The sequence below is a fragment of the Helianthus annuus genome, chromosome 17, assembly GCF_002127325.2.
Source record: "Helianthus annuus cultivar XRQ/B chromosome 17, HanXRQr2.0-SUNRISE, whole genome shotgun sequence".
Lineage (NCBI taxonomy): Eukaryota > Viridiplantae > Streptophyta > Magnoliopsida > Asterales > Asteraceae > Helianthus > Helianthus annuus.
Genome location: NC_035449.2, coordinates 2556959 through 2574980, shown reverse-complemented (window position 1 = coordinate 2574980; position 18022 = coordinate 2556959). Strand labels below are relative to the sequence as shown.

Below are 18022 nucleotides of genomic sequence, written 5' to 3'. Positions count from 1 at the left end.
TTACTTAAAAACCATTTAATCACGATTCATAAAGCAGCCAAGATATAAAAATATATTGCACACACTATTCTCACACCTCTAAAATCTTATTTTCACACCCCTATATGTATACGGCCCATATAGAGTTTTACGGGCCGTATAATTGATTGTTGCACAAAAAAAAAAATAATGTCAAAGAATGATTTTTTTATCTCCATGTATACGGGCCTATAACATTATATGACTCGTATAGAATGTTATACGACCCAAAGCTCATATAATGTTATACGACACGTATAGAACGTTATATGTCCTAATATTTTCTCCATCTATACGAGCCGTATAACGTTATACGACCCAAAGCTCATATAATGTTATACGACACGTATAGAACGTTATACGTCCTAATATTTTCTCCATCTATACGAGCCGTATAACATTATACGACCCATATACAGGGTGTAAAATTAAGATTTTAGAGAATGTCTTTATTAGGACCCAAAATATATACATGTTAATCATTTATTAAAGTATAATCCTATTACTAGAAACTTACCTCTCACTTTTAAATTGCCAAAATCATACTTGAGGTTTGGGCATGTTTGCTAGTTTTATCTAAAACAACTTTTTTGTACCGTATTACCCTTTTACTCTTGGAATTTTTTGTCATTTTCATACAAACGTCTAATTTGCTTTATTTTTTCTGTCAGACATTTGAATGAAAATGGCAAAAAATACCAAATCTCATGGCAAAAAATACCAAATCTCAGGGACAATTTTAGAAAAAAAAAGTACACGTTTGGATGAAAAAAGCAAAAAATCTTAAATATAAAGGGCAATATGGTACAAAAAAAGTTGTTTTGGATGAAACTGATAAAGATGTCGAAACCTTATGGACGATTTTAAACATTTACCCTTTAATTAACTGTATTGATGTATTCTACGTAGCACAATATAAATATGTGTTGTGTGAAACATGATTTATATAAACAAAATGGGTCGACCCTAAGTATTAGGCAGATAGATCTGGGTCCAAATGTCGGAACACCCACCCTCCATGTTACTCTCTTGTTGATCAATGATGGCACGTGATTGCCTCCCACAAACACACACGGACCCCATTTTCTCAAGTGCTTTTCCACCTCCACTTCCTCTAATTTACTACCACCACCAATCACCATCCTGGTATGGGGTTTCGACTTATTATAGAAAATAGTTTCAACACTCATATTGTCATTAACCTATTGGTTAGATTAAAGTACAAAAGATATTATTGTTTAATATGAATTTCCTCATGGTACCTTAGAGTTGAAATGACTATAACTATTATAGCGTATGAGCTTCAACATTAATTCCTTTTAATCAATTGTTGGACTGGCCAGTCGTACTATGATAACAGTGCAAAACAAGGGCCGTCAGCCTAGCTTGTCACAGAAGTATAGGTCCTTTTATAACCACCTTCCGATATGAGAATAATTTTCGACTCTTGGAAAGCAAATATTGTTGAATGTAAAGTATGAGTGAGAATGCTTGTGAGTAAATGAATATTCTTATTACCTTATCATCAAGTATTCATATATGGTGAATTAGGGTGCCTCATCATGAAGTATTCATATCTAGTGAATTAGGGTTTCGATATCACTATTGTGTAACGGTGGGTCTGGATAAAGGCATAATTATTTTGATAATGACATCCTCCTCGTTATCGGAGGAGGTGAACATTCTTTGGTTATGTTGTACTTGTTTTGCGATGTAGGCGTAACTAAATTTGGGTCTACTCAACCCAGGTTTGTCGGGTTGGTTTGGATCTTTTGGATTTATGAATTGAATTCGGGTCATCGCCTTAATGTATAAGAAGTAAACTTTTATACAATGTTTAGAAACATTATTGTAATCACAAATAAACATAGCTCGTTATTTTATCTGCTTGATCCGACAACTGCAAGGGAAGCAACCCAATTACTAGAGGACACAATGTACTAGAACAACAAACATAGCATTGAGCTGGATTATATGCTGACCTGAATGCTGTAACAAGAAGAGTCGCATGTGTTCATAAGATTAAGAACGATGGTCACACCATGGAGATAGGGAGTTAAGGTGATTGAATAAAGAGAAAAAGGTATGGGAGCATAGATAGGAAATGAGACCAGACCTCCATAGTTTTTGGTTGTTCCAATATTACTTGAAATCATTCCTGCTTTTCATTTTTCATTAATCGGAACAAAAATATTTTATTATCATCTTTTTAGTATTTTCATGTTCATTCCCTCAAATTGAGCCCCCCAAGAATTTCAGTTTCCCCAATTTTCTTGGGAGTAATATTTGATGATTTGCCGTTCAAAAAAAAAAATATTTGATGATTAAAATATTAGTTGAAAAGGTTATTTTATATTTAACTCTGAACGTAAATAACTAATTTGTATATGGGAAAAATTATAAAAATAGCCGTCGGCCACCATAACTTTCAAAAAAGGCTATCTCATGAGTTCTTGGAGCGACCACTTAAGCACTTGAAACGTCCATATGCAGACTTCTTAAGCACCCAATAAAAAATGGACACGTGACGTTTCAAATGTCGCGGTGGGCCAGACGCGTCCCATGCACTTCCAGACGCATCACATGCCCTTCTAGACACATCTCATGCCCTTCCATACGCATAAATGAAGGATTCCGAAAGACGCATCTCGTGCATAATGCATCGCATGAGGTGACCAAATCTGAAGGAGCACGTAAATAAGGTGTTAATTAAGTTCGGTAAGCTCATTTATTTGATTGTTATTGAACAACTTAACTGCACAATAAAACCTATTGATTTTAATCAGAAGAAAGACCGTTTTTTGCAGTTTTTGTTTTCGGTATAAAATAGATTGTTGATTCGTTTCAGAGACATGTTATGGAGAATATAATTTGGAAACACTGAGATAATATTATCTCCGCTTTGCTTCATTTAAAAAATATATATATGTTAAAAAGAAGAGATTGAACTCTTTTATTGAATTAGCAACCACCTACCATGTCTCAATCTGTTCCATAAAAGGTTAAACACATACTACTACTCCACATGTTGTACTTCTTCAACGTGAAATCATCTTCGATGGTCACTATTGCTTCGTCTATTATACCCAGTGGCGGACCCAGGAATTTTTTCATGGGGGTGCGGATTTTTTTTAAAATTTTTGGCGTCTAGATATATACATAAAAAAACCGGTTCGGGTCGGGCCGGGTCATGTAAAAGAAAAAAAGAACATCAAACTTAAATTTAATACCCGTTGGTTGACATGGTCCTCTTAGTAGGTATGCCCTTCTAACATCATCTCGTTGATTCACGTTGTATGATGCTATCGCCTTGCGATCATGAGGATCCGAGGGAAGATCATTCACATCAACAAAATCGGAAGATGATCCAATTTCAATCGTTTTCCTCTTGTTGAGAAATCGCGCCATAACATCCTTACTCATTGTGCCTATCACATATAAAATAAATAATATTCTTTAATCACATACACAACTTTAATATTTAATGAAATCAAAAATAAATAACAAATAATAGAATCAACAATAGTGCAACACAGCTTTATCATTTAATAATGAAACAGAGAATACAGTCGCTTTTTTTAATGAAATCAACAATTCTTATAGGCTATAATTGCCATTTGCCTTGCCGACTGCCATAACATATACAACAACAACTTTATCAAAACTCAAAAGAGGGCCTTATCAAAACTCTTGAAGAGTGAAATCAAGGACTGGTACCTGGTCTGCAATCTGTCAACGGCGAGATGAAAGGTCGGTTGGTCGCTGCAAGCCTGCAACAGAGGACCTTATCGAAGCCTGGTCTGAGTAATTCTTGGTCGCTGCAAGCCTGCAACAGAGAGGGGAGGGCGGAAGAGATGAAAGGTCGGTTGGGTTTATTTGGGTTATGTTTTCTTTAATTGATTTAGTTATTTGGGTTGGGTTTTACCATAAACTTATTCAATTGGGCTTGATGTTGGGTTATAGAAATACAAGTTTTATTTAAAGAGATTAGTGGGCTAAATTGTTTACATAATTGGGTCGGGTTTAAATCCGTGTTCACAATTTTTTTATATAAATTCCTAACATTTTTTTTTCTAAGGGGTGCGGTCGGAATTTTCCAAGGGGTGCGGTCGAAATTTTCTAAGGGGTGCGGTCGTGATTTTTCGCGAAAAATAACACTAAAATTTTTTTTTTCAAGGGGTGCGGCCGCCCACCCACGGGCTAAAGTAGGTACGCCCCTGATTATACCTCATAAGATATTATGATAGACACAAATAGCAGGGGAGGACCGAAAATGGTCCCTGAGTTTAGTTAACTTTTGGCACTTTAGTCCAAAAAATGAAACTTTTTGTATATGGTTCCCCGAGATTTCATTTTTGTTGTCATTTTCATCCAATTGACAAATTGGTATGCTTTCCCCAAGGGGGTGGCGGACCACCTTGAAAACAAAATATATATATATATATATATTTAGTGTTACATGCACGTTAAAATCCTGATCGCCCCCCACAAAACTGACCCTCTAAAGAGAGAGAAGAAAAATAAAGAGTGAAGAGAAGATAGTCAATCAAGCGTTTTTTATGACGGTATTTGAACCTGGCACCTCACCTCTAAAAAGAAAAGTGGATTTGTTCCAAATACTACTTGATTCAAATAGTCATGAAATTTGTTCTAAAGGAACCATGTTTGTCATGTGATCTCATCTAAACTGATTATACTTCTTCAACATATTCTCCATAAGACTAGAGGGTGTGGTTTAAAGCCCTAGGGGTTTTATTACGCCACGTAAGCGCCACATAGGCAACATATAAGTAGGGGGCTTTATCGCTAACTTACACGGTGTGGAATAACACCCCTTATAAAGCCCCTTTTAACTATATTAACAAAAAGATAAATAAAAAGAATCTGATTGGTTAATGAATGTGGGGCCCGTTGATTTCTTCCTCTCGTGCCCGCTATTCCTTTGGCGGAAGCCAAGGATAGCGTCCCCTTTAACGGAGGCGGGGTGATGTAGGGTGCCATAGGGCGCTAAAGTTGATGAGGTTAGGGGGGGGGGGTGGCGAAGCCACACCCCCTGGCCTAAATCCGGTAATTATGTAGTATGTGCTTTTATCATAATATGGTGTATACAAATCTTATCGTATTAGTTCCTAATTCCTATACCAATAATTTCTGAATTAGAAACTCCAATGGTTTGTTGGATTATTCTTATAAGACTAAATTTTGTCATTTTTATTGAAATAAATTTTACCTAGAATAAGTTATGTTTTGGTCTATCTAGAAGTTGAAAAAAATAATAATTAAAGAGGATGTAATTAAGTGGATTAGATTTAAAAGAAATATAGTTTAAACAATGTGCTACAAATACAATCACCATAAAAAATGGTTTATCGTTGTAATAATCTAAGGATGTTGAATTTTGGTCGATTGTTAAATCAACCACACTTGTCACCCCACTTTGCTTCCATCTTAAGCTTTTGTAGGACTTTCTTGTCATTACAATATAATGCACTTAATTTTCTATAATCATCACTTTTTATTTTTGCTTTTTACTTAGGTTCTTGTAACGTATATAGGGTATGTTTGGCAAAAGTAGCTGGTGGCTGGTAGCTGGAAGCTGTAAGCTGGTAGCTGGTGGCTGGAAGCTGGTAGCTGTAGCTGATAGCTAGTAGCTGTAGCTTTTTAGATATATTTGGTGTTTGGTAGAGTAGCTGGAACTTTTAATAAAATGTATAAAATGACCAAAATGGATATAACTAAAAATTTAGAAAGTTGGTGCATTAAAAAGTTTCCTATTTTTAGAGGTTAAAATAGTCATTTTTTCCCTAAAAGCTTGTAGCTCCTTCTAAACGCTACTAGTAGTAGCGTTCAACCAAAAGCTTCAAACTCCTAACCTAAAAGCTTAAAGCTCCTTCAACCAAACAAGACTTTTTATTGAGTAGAAGCTTTTTCTTAGAAGCTTAAAGCTAGAAGCTCCTAAAAACTCCATGCCAAACATACCCGTAAAGTAATGATTTTCAATTGCCGACCATTCGACCAAACACCTTTGACATAGCATATTGATGTTTCCAGCGATTAAGAATATATTATTAATTCACATTCACAACTCAAAGAACGGCCCAAATTGGCAGTAGGCCCAAATTAAATTTTAGTGTAATGGGCCGAAGATAACACACAAATTCAACATCTAGGTTCTAACTTCTAACCAGCAATGTTCTCAGGCTCTTAGCAATAATCAGCAAACTAGTAGAATTCCTTCACACGTCGCGGCAAGAATTTGGTTGATATCGGTTTGATTCATTACAGTGTTATTATCGGCGCTTAGTATAGCAGCCAAAAAAGAAAATCCCAGTAAATAGAGTTGTGATATGCCCAAAAGAATAATGATTTGTGTTTTACATCAATCGAAAACCATAAAAATGAATACCGGTAACGGTTTTGATAATACTGCTATTGATGTCGGTATTGGCTTGGTTTCACGGTACCATCAATCACTATAGCTTCTGATACAACAAAAGAGAATACTTTATTTTAAATAAAACTCCGTTCTTAACAAAATTACATAGTTGCGTATTCAATATTTTTTTTAATTAACGAATGCATGTGATTAAAGAAAAGTTAAATTAAATGAAAAATAAACGAGTTATCAAACGTAAACAGTAAAAGGGGATGTGATCATGTGAACACTTAATGGTTCAGACTTCTTACTGGTTAACCACCTAATGGTTTAGACTGTTTGTTTCGCGAGCAAATGTCTTAATGGTTCAGATATTTGTCTCTGAATGGTTAAGCATTATACTAAATCTGAATGGTTAGGACATTTTATCTAAATTAGTCAGACATTTGCCTCTGAATGGTTAAACATTATACTGACTCTTAATGGTTCAGATCTCTAGATCTCTTACTGGTTCAACACTTATCCATTTAGAAGTTGACAAATAGTCATAAAGAAAACGAAAAAAAAAAAAAAAACTTCAGTCGTAGGAGGCGAACCTGGGACTTGTAAGAAAAGTAATTCGAATCTGTTTACTTGCAGAAAAAGTTAAATAATCGTAACATTGATGCAATCGTTGAAACCGTTGGTTGAAGAGACGCATCAAAGCAGGCCCCGCAAACACTTCATGATGTCTTTCTCACCCAACAATGCTTCCACCCACTAAACGCAACCCAAACCCGACGACCCCCTTTCGGATCCTACCCGCTTACTTCACCCTTCTTTATCCCAATTTTTATCGTTACCCGTTTAGTCAAAATTTGTCACTTTCATACTATTTATTAAATTCCCTTAGGTATTATCAATCAAACAGAGGATCTGATAAAGAAGTTTGTAGAACTGAACCCCCCCCCCCTCTTCAATTGATTCAAATCTGATGACTAAAAAGGTTAGATTTTTATAGTTTTTTTGTTTAATTTTATGAAAATATTGTTGGGATTTTGTGTTTTTAATTGTAAAAATTCAATCTTTGGATTGTTTATTTATAATTCAACCATATTTGGAATTTTGGGTGATTAATGCATAGAGAAAGATCCAATCTTTATGTGCTTTTGCTTGTTAAAGAATTTATGTTTGAAATTTAGATTTTAGGGTTGTTGAATTTTGGTTTATTTGAATATATAATGTTTTGTACTGAATTATTATGTATTGTTTAATTTTTAATTTATTATATTGTTATTATTATTATTGGGGGTTAGGTTTTGACAAGGTGAGGGAATAAGAATTGAAGATGGGTAGTTGCAGTGAGGATGAAGAAGATGAGTTTTTCGACGCCCGTGAGGTGTTCGATTTAATGTCTGACTCGGACTCCGATTGTTCTCCAGAGGATTGTTCTACTTCGGGCTTCGGGTATGGTTATTGGGTTGGGAATTTGGACAGTGTTGATGCTCGGCGTGATAAGTTGTTGAGATTCATGGGTTTGAATTCAAGATGGCTTGTAAATAGAGATAGAGAAGAAGAATATGAAGATGTTTTTGTTGATGAAGTAAGAGACAAAATCGAAGTTATCTTGCCGGAAAATTTAAGATCTCGAGATGAGTTTTTGTTTAGGAATAAGTCGGTAATTGATTGGTCGAGTAAATCGATGGAGTTGGTATCGTCTACATCCGTGAAAGATCATCTTAGAGTCACAACTGTATATAAGGATGAATCCGATGAAGACTTGAGTAAGCCTAGTTTCGGTTCATCTTCTCGGGAGTCATCGAGAAACGAAGGTGAAACCGTTAGTTCGGTAGATAAAACGAAGAAAGTGAAAAAGGGCTGGCTCCAAAAGCTAAACGTAATGGCTCGAATCACGGATAAACATGATGAATCGGTGACGTCGAATCCGAATCAAACCGTTCACGTGCACACACACAAAAAGAAATCGAAAGAGTTATCATCGCTTTACGCCACACAAGAGTTTCCAGCACATAACGGCCCGATTTCAATCATAAAGTTCAGTCATGACGGCAGATACCTAGCAAGTGCTGGTGAAGACGGTAGTTTACGAATTTGGAAGATTTTTGAAGATCGAGATCCCAAAATACACGAGATTCAGGAAACCGATCATTCGTCGATTTATTTTTCAACTAATAATCTCTCTGAATTAGCACCTGTCAAAGCAGATAAAGAAAAGACACGAAAAATCACAGGGTTCGGGAAATCGTCTGAATTGGCTTGTGTTATTTTACCACCTAAAGTCTTCAGAATCTCGGAGAAACCCGTGCATCAGTTTCATGAGCATCGTGGCGAGATCTTGTCGCTTTCATGGTCTAAAGAAGGGGTATGTACTTTGTATTCTTATTTCTTAGGAATATTGGATTTTGAGTAAACTTCCGTTTTACTCCCTGTGGTTTGGTCACTTTAACGGTTTTGCTCCAAACCTTTAAAAATAGCCATTTTACTCCCAAATATTTCGGTTTTTTTGCCAGTTTGCTCCCCGCATCTAACTCCATCCAAATTGTTTGTTTTTCCATTTTGCTCCCCGCAGGGAGTAAACTTGCAACAAAACCAAAACATCAGGGAGTAAAATGGCTATTTTTAAAGGTTTGGGGCAAAACCGTTAAAGTGACCAAAACACAGGGAGCAAAACGGAAGTTTACTCTTGGATTTTAAAAATCTCAACTATTCGCCGTTGGCCACCAACAGTCCCAACTTAAAAAATAACCACTGGCAGTCCCAACTATTGACATATTAGCCATCAATGGACCCTGACTAACAGAACCCTAACGTCGTTAGTCTCCGGTCGCTGGAAAACCGTTTTTGTCCAGAAAAAAGGTTTCTAAAGGTCCGATCTAAGCTTACAAAGAGGTTTGGGACGAAAATGTTGAGTTTTCCAGCCAAAAAGTTGAGTTTTCCGGCGAAAAAGGAGTTTCCCGGCGACTTTAATAATTGGGGCTTTTACTAGAAAAAGGTTTCCAAAGGTCCATAATAAGGTTACAAAGAGGTTCGGGACGAAAATGTTGAGTTTTCCGGTCAAAAAAACGTTTTCCGGCGACCGGAGACTAACGGCGTTAGGGTTCTGTTAGTCAGGGTCCATTGGAGGCCAATATGTTAAAAGTTAGGACTGCCAGTGGTTATTTTTAAAGTTGGGATTGTTGGCGGCCAACGGCGAATAGTTGAGATTATTAAAATCCAATATTCCTATTTCTTAAACTTTTAATTAACTCTATTACGATAAATTACAATAACGCCCACAATTTATAATCTTAATAAACGTATTATTTATTTACTGTGATATAGTGTCTTCTATCGTCTTCTGTGGATAAAAGTGTTCGTTTGTGGAAACTCGGGCATGACGAATGCCTCAAAATCTTTGCTCATCACAACTATGGTGAGTGCTGTCGAATCATATTCTCTTTCCGGAATTTACGAAACGAAATGATGACGAGATGTATTATTTGCAGTGACGTGTGTGGAGTTTAATCCGGTGGATGATAATTATTTCATTAGCGGTTCCATAGACGGCAAAGTACGCATATGGGATGTGAATAGTTGTCAGGTTATTGATTGGATCGATATTGGTGATATTGTTACTGCTGTGTGTTATAATCCAGATGGCAAGGTTTGTTTGTTTTTTTTTTTTGGAAAATTTGATTTAAATAATCCCAGCTTTCTCAATTTGGCCGATAATAATCCCAACTCAGTTATTGGCCGATAATAATCCGAACTGGTCCACTTTTGGCCGATAATAGTCCGCCGTTAAAAATAGTTTAACGGAGTTAAGTTTATTTCCGAATTACAAACTGATGTTTTATGGATTTTGATCAGAACGAGGATACGAGTCGATTTATGTAAAACTTACCTCGAAACGATGCTTCAAACGGTTTGATTTATGTTAATTAAAAGTTTAAACACCCGAATTGAAGCACTGTTTTCGTCGTTTGGGGCAGTAGTATTTCGAGGTAAATTTTACATCAATCAACTTGTATCATCGTTCTAATCAAAAGCCCTAAAACATCATTCGGAAAAAAACTTAACTCCGTTAAGCTATATTTAATGCAGACTATTATCTGCCAAAAGTCGAGCAGTTCGGATTATTACCGGCCAATAACTAAGTTGGGATTATTATCGGCCAAATTAAAAAAACTGAGATTGTTTAAATCCAATTTGCCTTTTTTTTTTTTGCTTATTTGGTTGATTTAAACTAAAAGATAATGTTTATTTGATTACTATACAGGGAAGCATTGTGGGAACATTAGATGGAAAATGCAGTTTTTACGATATTATTGGTATAAGTTTAATCTTAAAAGAAATAATTAACGCGTGCGAATTTCTTTTATGTAAGTTGGCGAAACTATTTGCAGACGACCGGATGCAATTGCAAACTCAAATTTTGTCAATGAGTAAAAAGAAGTGGCCAAAGCGAATAACAGGGTTTCAGGTATTGAGTTATTAATGATAAAACAATCATTTTTTTATAATTTTATTTACTCGGTTTTTTAATTATTGTAAGATATAACAAAGTAGTGTTTCGTTTTTCAGTTTTGCCCAATGGACTCCAGGAAAGTAATTGTTTCATCGGCTGATTCACAAGTGCGAATCCTTTGTGGGTTCAATCTTGTCGGCAAATTCAAGGGTATGTTCTTCTCCTTAGCTCTAAATTAAAAAAAAAAAAAAAAAAACGTTGAATCTTTAACCATGAGGGTGACTAATTTTGTATTTAGGTTAACTGGACTAAAATGTAGTTTTGGTAGGTTAACCGAAACTGAAATGTAGTTTTGGTAGGTTAACCGAACCGAAATGTAGTTTTGGTTGGTTAACCTAAATTTCGGTAAAATATTACATTATTTGTATTATAAGTTATTATTTCATTTTGCTAGTATTAGGGGTGGGTAGAAAACCAAAAAACGTAACCGAAATTTACGGTTCGGTTACAGTTTTGCATTTTATGAAAACCGAAAAGAACCGAACCAAATAACATAAAAAAAATCATTTTTTTATGTTTGTTATATATTGATTTAGGAATTATTAGTTTTATTCTTAAATGTTAAGTATATTTATAATAAAAACATTAACATGCTTATTTATCTTTGAAATGATTTATCCATTACCTACAAGAAATAACAAAATTTAACATAAAAATTACATGATTTTCAAAGTAATATAAAAGAAAATGTCTTAATAAAAACTTTGAAAAAATATAAAAATAGATTAGAAGGTAGGTTTATGTGAACGATATTTATTAAAAAAGGTAACATATTAAATCTTGGATTATGCTTTTTATTTTTTAATCTTACGTAATTTTGTTCCAAAAACCGAACCGTTGCTAAAACCGAAAAAACCGAAACCGAACGGTTTTCAATAACCGAAAACCGAACCGTGCACACCCCTATGCATTTAATGTTGTGCCTGACTATCGAAACTTATATTAAACAGGAAACCGAAGTTCCGGAAGCCAAATGTCAGCATCCTTCACATCGGACGGAAAACACATAATCTCAGCCGCAGAGGATTCCAACATTTACGTCTGGAACCACAACATTAGTCCCACTAAACCCCTTGCAAAACCCAAAACCAACTCATCGTTCGAAAACTTTTCATCGCCAAACACGACAATGGCCATACCTTGGTGCGGTCTCAAAACCATAGCGTCCGCACTTCCTTCGAAACTTACTATAAACAACCACCTTAACAACAACAACAACAACAACAATGTTGTTGTTCCTGTTCCAAGAAGTACAATAGATTCACCTCGTACACAATCGCCTGCAACAACCCGTGGGTTTTTCTTGGAGTTGTTATTGAAAGGACCGCAAACGTGGCCTGCTGAGTCACTCCCGGGCTCAACTCAAGTTAGCGTTTCACCTTCAATGCGTAAGTCAGAGTACAGATTCTTGAGAACCGCATATCAAAGTACTTTTGTTGTTCCGCATATTTGGGGTCTGGTGATTGTTGCGGCAGGCTGGGATGGACGGATTAGAACGTATCTAAATTACGGTTTACCCCTTCGGTTGTGAAACCTCAAGGTGACATTTTTTGGTATATATATATATATATATATTTAAAAATAAATACACACATATATATTTACCCGTTATGGTTTCTGAAAAAAAGAAACAGATGTGGATTTTTTTTTTTTTTTCTTTTTTTCGTTTTGGGTTCGGTTTGTTAATTCAGTTAAAACCCAATGTTGTTAGACAATGAAGGTTTAGCCTTTTGTTGAACAGAGCATGTTATTGTGAAAACACCAATTTTAAGCTGAGAAATGAAAGCAAAGATTTTTTTTTACTTCGTTTTGTAAATATTTGGATTTTGTAGTTTCAATTTCAAAGTAACGAGCGTTTTTGGCTTGATTGAGGTACGTTGGTCAAGATAAGGGGGAGCTATAGGCATTGAGGGGGCTTTATCCTCCACCCGGCAAGTTAAGGGAGGACGTGATAAAGCCCCCTGGCTGACGTGGTTCCTACGTGGCGCTGACGTGTCCTGATAAAGCCCCTAGGGGCTTTATCCCGCACCCCATAGCCTAAGGGTGTTCGATAAGTCGTGTGGCAAATGTGATTGGAAAGAGATACCATCCGGGTTGGTTAACCGGAGGTGGTATGCTACTAATCATGTGATTGGCGGCCGTCAGCAGTTTAACTACGAGTTTTATCCGAAAACAATGTCTTCGGATAAAGCTTATAGTTTGGCGTTTTTAGTGCAGACTAATGATCCGGTTATTGAGAATAACTTATACCCTTTTGTGTTTCTTAACACGAATGGGAATTTGTTTATTTTCCAGCAAATAACCACGCGACTTTGTTTGATTATTCGCGGAACCAAGTTTTGAAAACGTTTCTGGAGATACCCGGTGGAGAGCCAGGGAACTATCCGAGCTGAGTGCTGGGTCGGGTGTACTACTTCCGATGCGGGTTGTACAAGGGAAATTAGCGGTGGTTGAGGTTTTGATTTGTGGGGGTGCGGCTAGGGGTGTTCAAGATCGGATTATCCGTTTTTCGGATATCCGAAAACCGGATATCTAAAAATTTCGGATAGTGAATATTGATATCCGAATTCGTATCCGAAATTTTGGATATCCGATTTTCATATATATGAAATTTCGGATACGGATTCGGATACCCAAACGCATATCCGAATTTATAAAAAAAATGAAAAAATTTGTTTCGTGTATAGATTAAAACTAAATTTATATTCGATTTCCCAAATTTCCAACATTGAAAACTAAAAACAATCATAAATTTACACGAATACAATTATTTACCACTTTTTTTACTAATTTTTACAATACTTCAAACTAAATATAATGCTCATCTACTATATATATATATTTATAAAAAAAATAATTAGTTTTCGGATATCGGATAATCAGATTATCCAAAATTTTTGAAATTCATATCCGAATCCGAAAATTCGGATTATCCGGTTCTCGGATATCCGAATTTTCAGATATCCAAAATTTCGGATACGGATTTTCGGATTCGGTTTCGGATCCGGATTTTTTTGAACACCCCTAGGTGCGCCTAAAGGGGCATTTGAGAATGCTAACAATGGGAAATTTGATGGAGCATTGAAAAGTTGTGGACGGATTAAGATATCCAATCCGGAACCAAAATGGGTCATGGAAAATATGCCTTCTGGTCGGGTTATGGGTGATATGGTATTGCTACTAAACGGTGAGGTTTTGATTATTAATGGCGGGTCGAGTGGGACCGTCGGGTGGGAACTGGGGAGAAACCCAATTTTTAACCCGGTAATATACCGACCGAATAACGCGATTAATTATTGTTTTGTTGTACAAAAGCAGAGCACAATACCAATAATGTATCATTCGATTGCAATTTTGGTTCGAGACGGGAGGGTTTTGGTTGGTGGGAGTAACCAGCATACGTATTATAATTTTACAATGTACGTTTTCCTACTGAATTAAGCCTCGAAGCATTTTCGCCATCATATTTGGATCCGGGTTCATCAAAGATCCGACCCAATATCATTTCACCCGTAACCCAAACCAAAATCCAATATGGCAAACATATAGTTGTGCGGTTCACGGTTCAAAACCAGGTGGTTCTGAACAGTATCTTAGTAATAATGGTGGCACCTTCGTTTAACACACACTCATTTTCAATGAACTAAAGGTTGTTGGTTCTCGATGGCGGTAACACAAGGAGTGTCGGGAAACTGACTTACGAAGTTAACGCGACGGCACCACCGTCTGGACACATTGCACCACCAGGGTATTATATGCTATTTGTGATACATCAAGATTATCCGGTTTTCAGATATCCAAAATTTCGAATATTTTGGATACGGATTTTTGGATATTTCGGTTTTGGATCCGGATTTTTTTGAACACCCCTAGGTGCGCCTAAAGGGGCGTTTGTGAATGCTAACAATGGGAAATTTGATGGAGCATTGAAAAGTTGTGGGCGGATTAAGATATCCAATCCGAAACCAAAATGGGTGAAGGAAAATATGCCTTCTGGTCGGGTTATGGGTGATATGGTATTGCTACTGAACGGTTAGGTTTTGATTATTAATGGCGGGTCGAGTGGGACTGCCAGGTGGGAACTGGGGAGGAACCCGATAACGCGATTAATTCTCGTTTTGTTGTACAAAATTCGAGCACGATACCAAGAATGTATCATTCGACTGCAATTTTGGTTCGAGACCGGAGGGTTTTGGTTGGTGGGAGTAACCCGCATACGTAGTATAATTTTACAAACGTACTTTTTTCCTACTGAATTAAGCCTCGAGGTATTTACGCCATCATATTTGGATCCGGGTTCATCCAAGATCCGACCCAATATCATTTCACCCGTACCCCAAATCAAAATCCAATATGGCAAACAGATAGTTGTGCGGTTCACGTTTCAAAACCAGGTGGTTCTGAACCCTATCTTAGTAATAATGGTGGCACCTTCGTTTAACACACATTCATTTTTCAATGAACCAAAGTTTGTTGGTTCTCGATGGCGGTAATGGAAATGCTGACACGTATAATCAAAAGAGATTAGTTAGAGCTTTTAAGAATGAAAAAAAAAAAACCACAATTTGACTCCACTTGAATCGAAACAAAATATACAAAACATTCATAAAATAATCACGAAAACATATTATATTTGACCTAACTCATTTCATAAAAAGTTTACGTCGAAACATACACCAACTCGAATTTATACCGAAACGTTCATAAAAATATGCACGTAAAAATGGTTTTGCAACGAAAATGTATTATATTTAACCTAACTCGTTTCCAGGAAAAGTTTACGTCCAAACTTATGTAAATCGAATTTATACCGACACCTACATAAAGATATGCACGTAAAAAATACTTTTTCTTAAGTCAATGAGGTATAGTAGTAAACTAGAAATAAATTATTAGTAAAAAACTTAATAGATTAAATACATTCATAAAATCGTGCCAAGTAACACTAATACCACACCATTGCCAGCGACCACCAACATCAGAAAAACTCGTAAAAATAAGATAAATAAAAAAAGTAAAAAATAACACCTAAGGAAAAATATACTTAAAATCGTTAAACCACGCACGCCCGTTGCGGCGTGTTAATGCGAAGAAATCAGACATAAGCGTAAAAGGTAGAAAATGATAACTATGTCGATCTACGACCGTGCGTTGTGACGAACTTGTCAACGGAGAAAAATAGACGCATTGCGACTGGCCTGTCAAACGGGAAAAAACAAACGTAAAAACGTTGAACTTCAAACGCACGTTGCGTCGTGTTGACTCGCAAAATTTAGAATGAAACGTAAATCGAAAAACTTGCGAAAGATGAAAAGTAGGGGGACCAAAATTGAAAATTAAAAGGTGTTGAGATTGAATTGCAAAAGATGAAAAGCTTTGGGTTAAAAGTAAAAAAGTCAAAGGGGTAAAATGTAAAAGATAAAAATATTTGGGTTAAAAGTGAAAAATACATTTTTTTTAAAATACTCCCAATACGTATATTACAACACAATAATGCAACAAAATGTTAATAATTTAGAGTTTGGAAATTGTTTTTTGAGTATTCTTTATGTGCTATAAACAAAAAAAAGACCCAAGTTAATTATGGGAATGGTCCACTCTCCGGGCCGAATTTGTACATGGGCCTTAGTGATAAAGAAAAGTTGGCTTACGTCTGGGCCATAAATGGGCCCGGTCGGCCATTACATAAATATATTTTAATCTATAAATTATGCAGTTATATCTTTTTTTTTTACAAATTACACAAATGCTTATTTAACCATTATTCCATATATAAATAATCAAACTTTTTGTGCATAACAACTTGTAATATGTGCTTTGTGAGTTTTTCAAAAAAAAAAAAAACTTTCCTTTTTAATTTAATCCAAAGGTTTTTAACTTTTGCAATTTTAACCCTACATAATTTGTTTTTTTAACTTTAACCCAAAACTTTTCATTATTTGCAATTTAACTTCACAACTTTTGTTACTTATACTTTTCATCTTTGGCAAATTTTCGTTTTACGTATAGTTCTTAATTTTTCGAGTTAATACGACGAAACGTACAAGCGTGGTTCAACTTTTTTATGTTTTGTTTCAAATTTTGCAAGTTAATACGACGCAACGTACATGTGTGGTTCAACGTTTTTACCTATATTTTTTCATGTTTGACAGGTTCGGCGCAACACGCAAACCCTAGGTCGAGTCAGTGTTGGTGGTCGATAACGGTTGTGTGACATTAGTACTATTTGACACTGTTTTACGCCCCGTCGCAACGCGGCGTGTGCTTTGAGGGTTTCCTAAAGAAAAAATCGTTATGCATATGGTTGTCGTAACCTTGGCTTTGGGGGTTTCCAAAAAAATTTTTGATTTTTTTACTTTTCACCCAAAAGTATTTCATAAATTACTTTTAACCCGAAACTATTTGTTTTTTTACTTTTAACCCAAAACTTTTTATCTTTTGCAATCTATCCTCACATTTTTTTTTACTTTCAACTTTGGTCCTTTACAGTTTTCATTTTCCACAAATTTTTCGCTTTATGCTTGGTTCTAAATTTTGTGACTTAACACATCGCAACGTGCGTCTTTGGTTTAACCTTTTACGTTTCGTTCTAAATTTTGCGAGTTAACATGATGCAACATGCGTGCGTGGGTGAATGTTTTTACATCCCCGTTTGACAGGTTTAAAATAACGTGCGAGTCCTAGATTGACTTAGTCATAACTAAAGAATCCCCGCCGCATTGCGGCGGGTCTCAATTCTAGTTATAAATATACAACAAGTTTGAGCTTAGTAGGTTGTACTCTTAGCTTTGGGTGATTTTTAAAAAAAAATTGAATTATGTGGTTTTAAATGTTTATAAATTAGAAAATGAAGTGCATTATTAATAAACTAAAATATATATAATCTCTTATTTCTCTAAGGTAGCGTTTGGTATGGAGGAATGAGAGGTGGAATGGAATGGACCATTGAGAGGGAATGAAGAAAAGAGTGTTTGGTTGGTCGATGGAATTGAATCGTCCATTCCAAAATGCATTCCATTTCCTCAAAATCATTCCATCCCCCCTATTTTTCTTTCCATTCCATTCCCTCCTCACCCTTCATTAACAACAACTCACTACCGTTGCCACCACCCACCACCATT

General features: G+C 35.8%; 1 protein-coding gene, 1 long non-coding RNA gene and 1 pseudogene across 3 annotated transcripts; 2 read left to right on the top strand and 1 right to left on the bottom strand.

Annotated features, from left to right (window-relative positions):
- Positions 1-1799: 1799 nt before the first annotated feature.
- LOC110923155 lies at positions 1800-3878 on the bottom strand. Of its 2 annotated transcripts, XR_004886055.1 has the most exons (4): positions 3736-3878; positions 3249-3446; positions 2001-2699; positions 1800-1918 (listed from the first exon to the last, which is right to left on the bottom strand). It is a non-coding gene; the product is annotated as an uncharacterized LOC110923155 (long non-coding RNA). The 2 variants fall into 2 exon arrangements; XR_004886054.1 differs by having other exon boundaries at positions 1803-2699.
- A 3228-nt stretch (positions 3879-7106) lies between these two features.
- LOC110926280 (uncharacterized WD repeat-containing protein C18H10.05) lies at positions 7107-12703 on the top strand. Its single transcript, XM_022170033.2, has 8 exons — positions 7107-7379; positions 7690-8756; positions 9716-9806; positions 9880-10037; positions 10653-10704; positions 10780-10856; positions 10958-11051; positions 11852-12703. The coding sequence occupies exons 2-8, from the start codon at positions 7722-7724 to the stop codon at positions 12430-12432; spliced, it is 2088 nt and encodes a 695-aa protein (XP_022025725.1). The 5' UTR covers positions 7107-7379; positions 7690-7721; the 3' UTR covers positions 12433-12703.
- Positions 12616-14764, top strand: LOC110921352 (annotated as a pseudogene).
- Positions 14765-18022: the final 3258 nt, after the last annotated feature.

What these genes read in the sequence shown, in the direction of transcription:
- LOC110926280 (XM_022170033.2), top strand. Translation starts at nt 7,722, where the DNA reads ATGGGTAGTTGCAGTGAGGATGAAGAAGATGAGTTTTTCGACGCCCGT. An exon ending in TTTCATGGTCTAAAGAAGGG is followed by an intron (nt 8,757 to 9,715) that starts GTATGTACTTTG and finishes ACTGTGATATAG; the next exon opens with TGTCTTCTATCGTCTTCTGT. An exon ending in CAGTTTTTACGATATTATTG is followed by an intron (nt 10,705 to 10,779) that starts GTATAAGTTTAA and finishes AACTATTTGCAG; the next exon opens with ACGACCGGATGCAATTGCAA.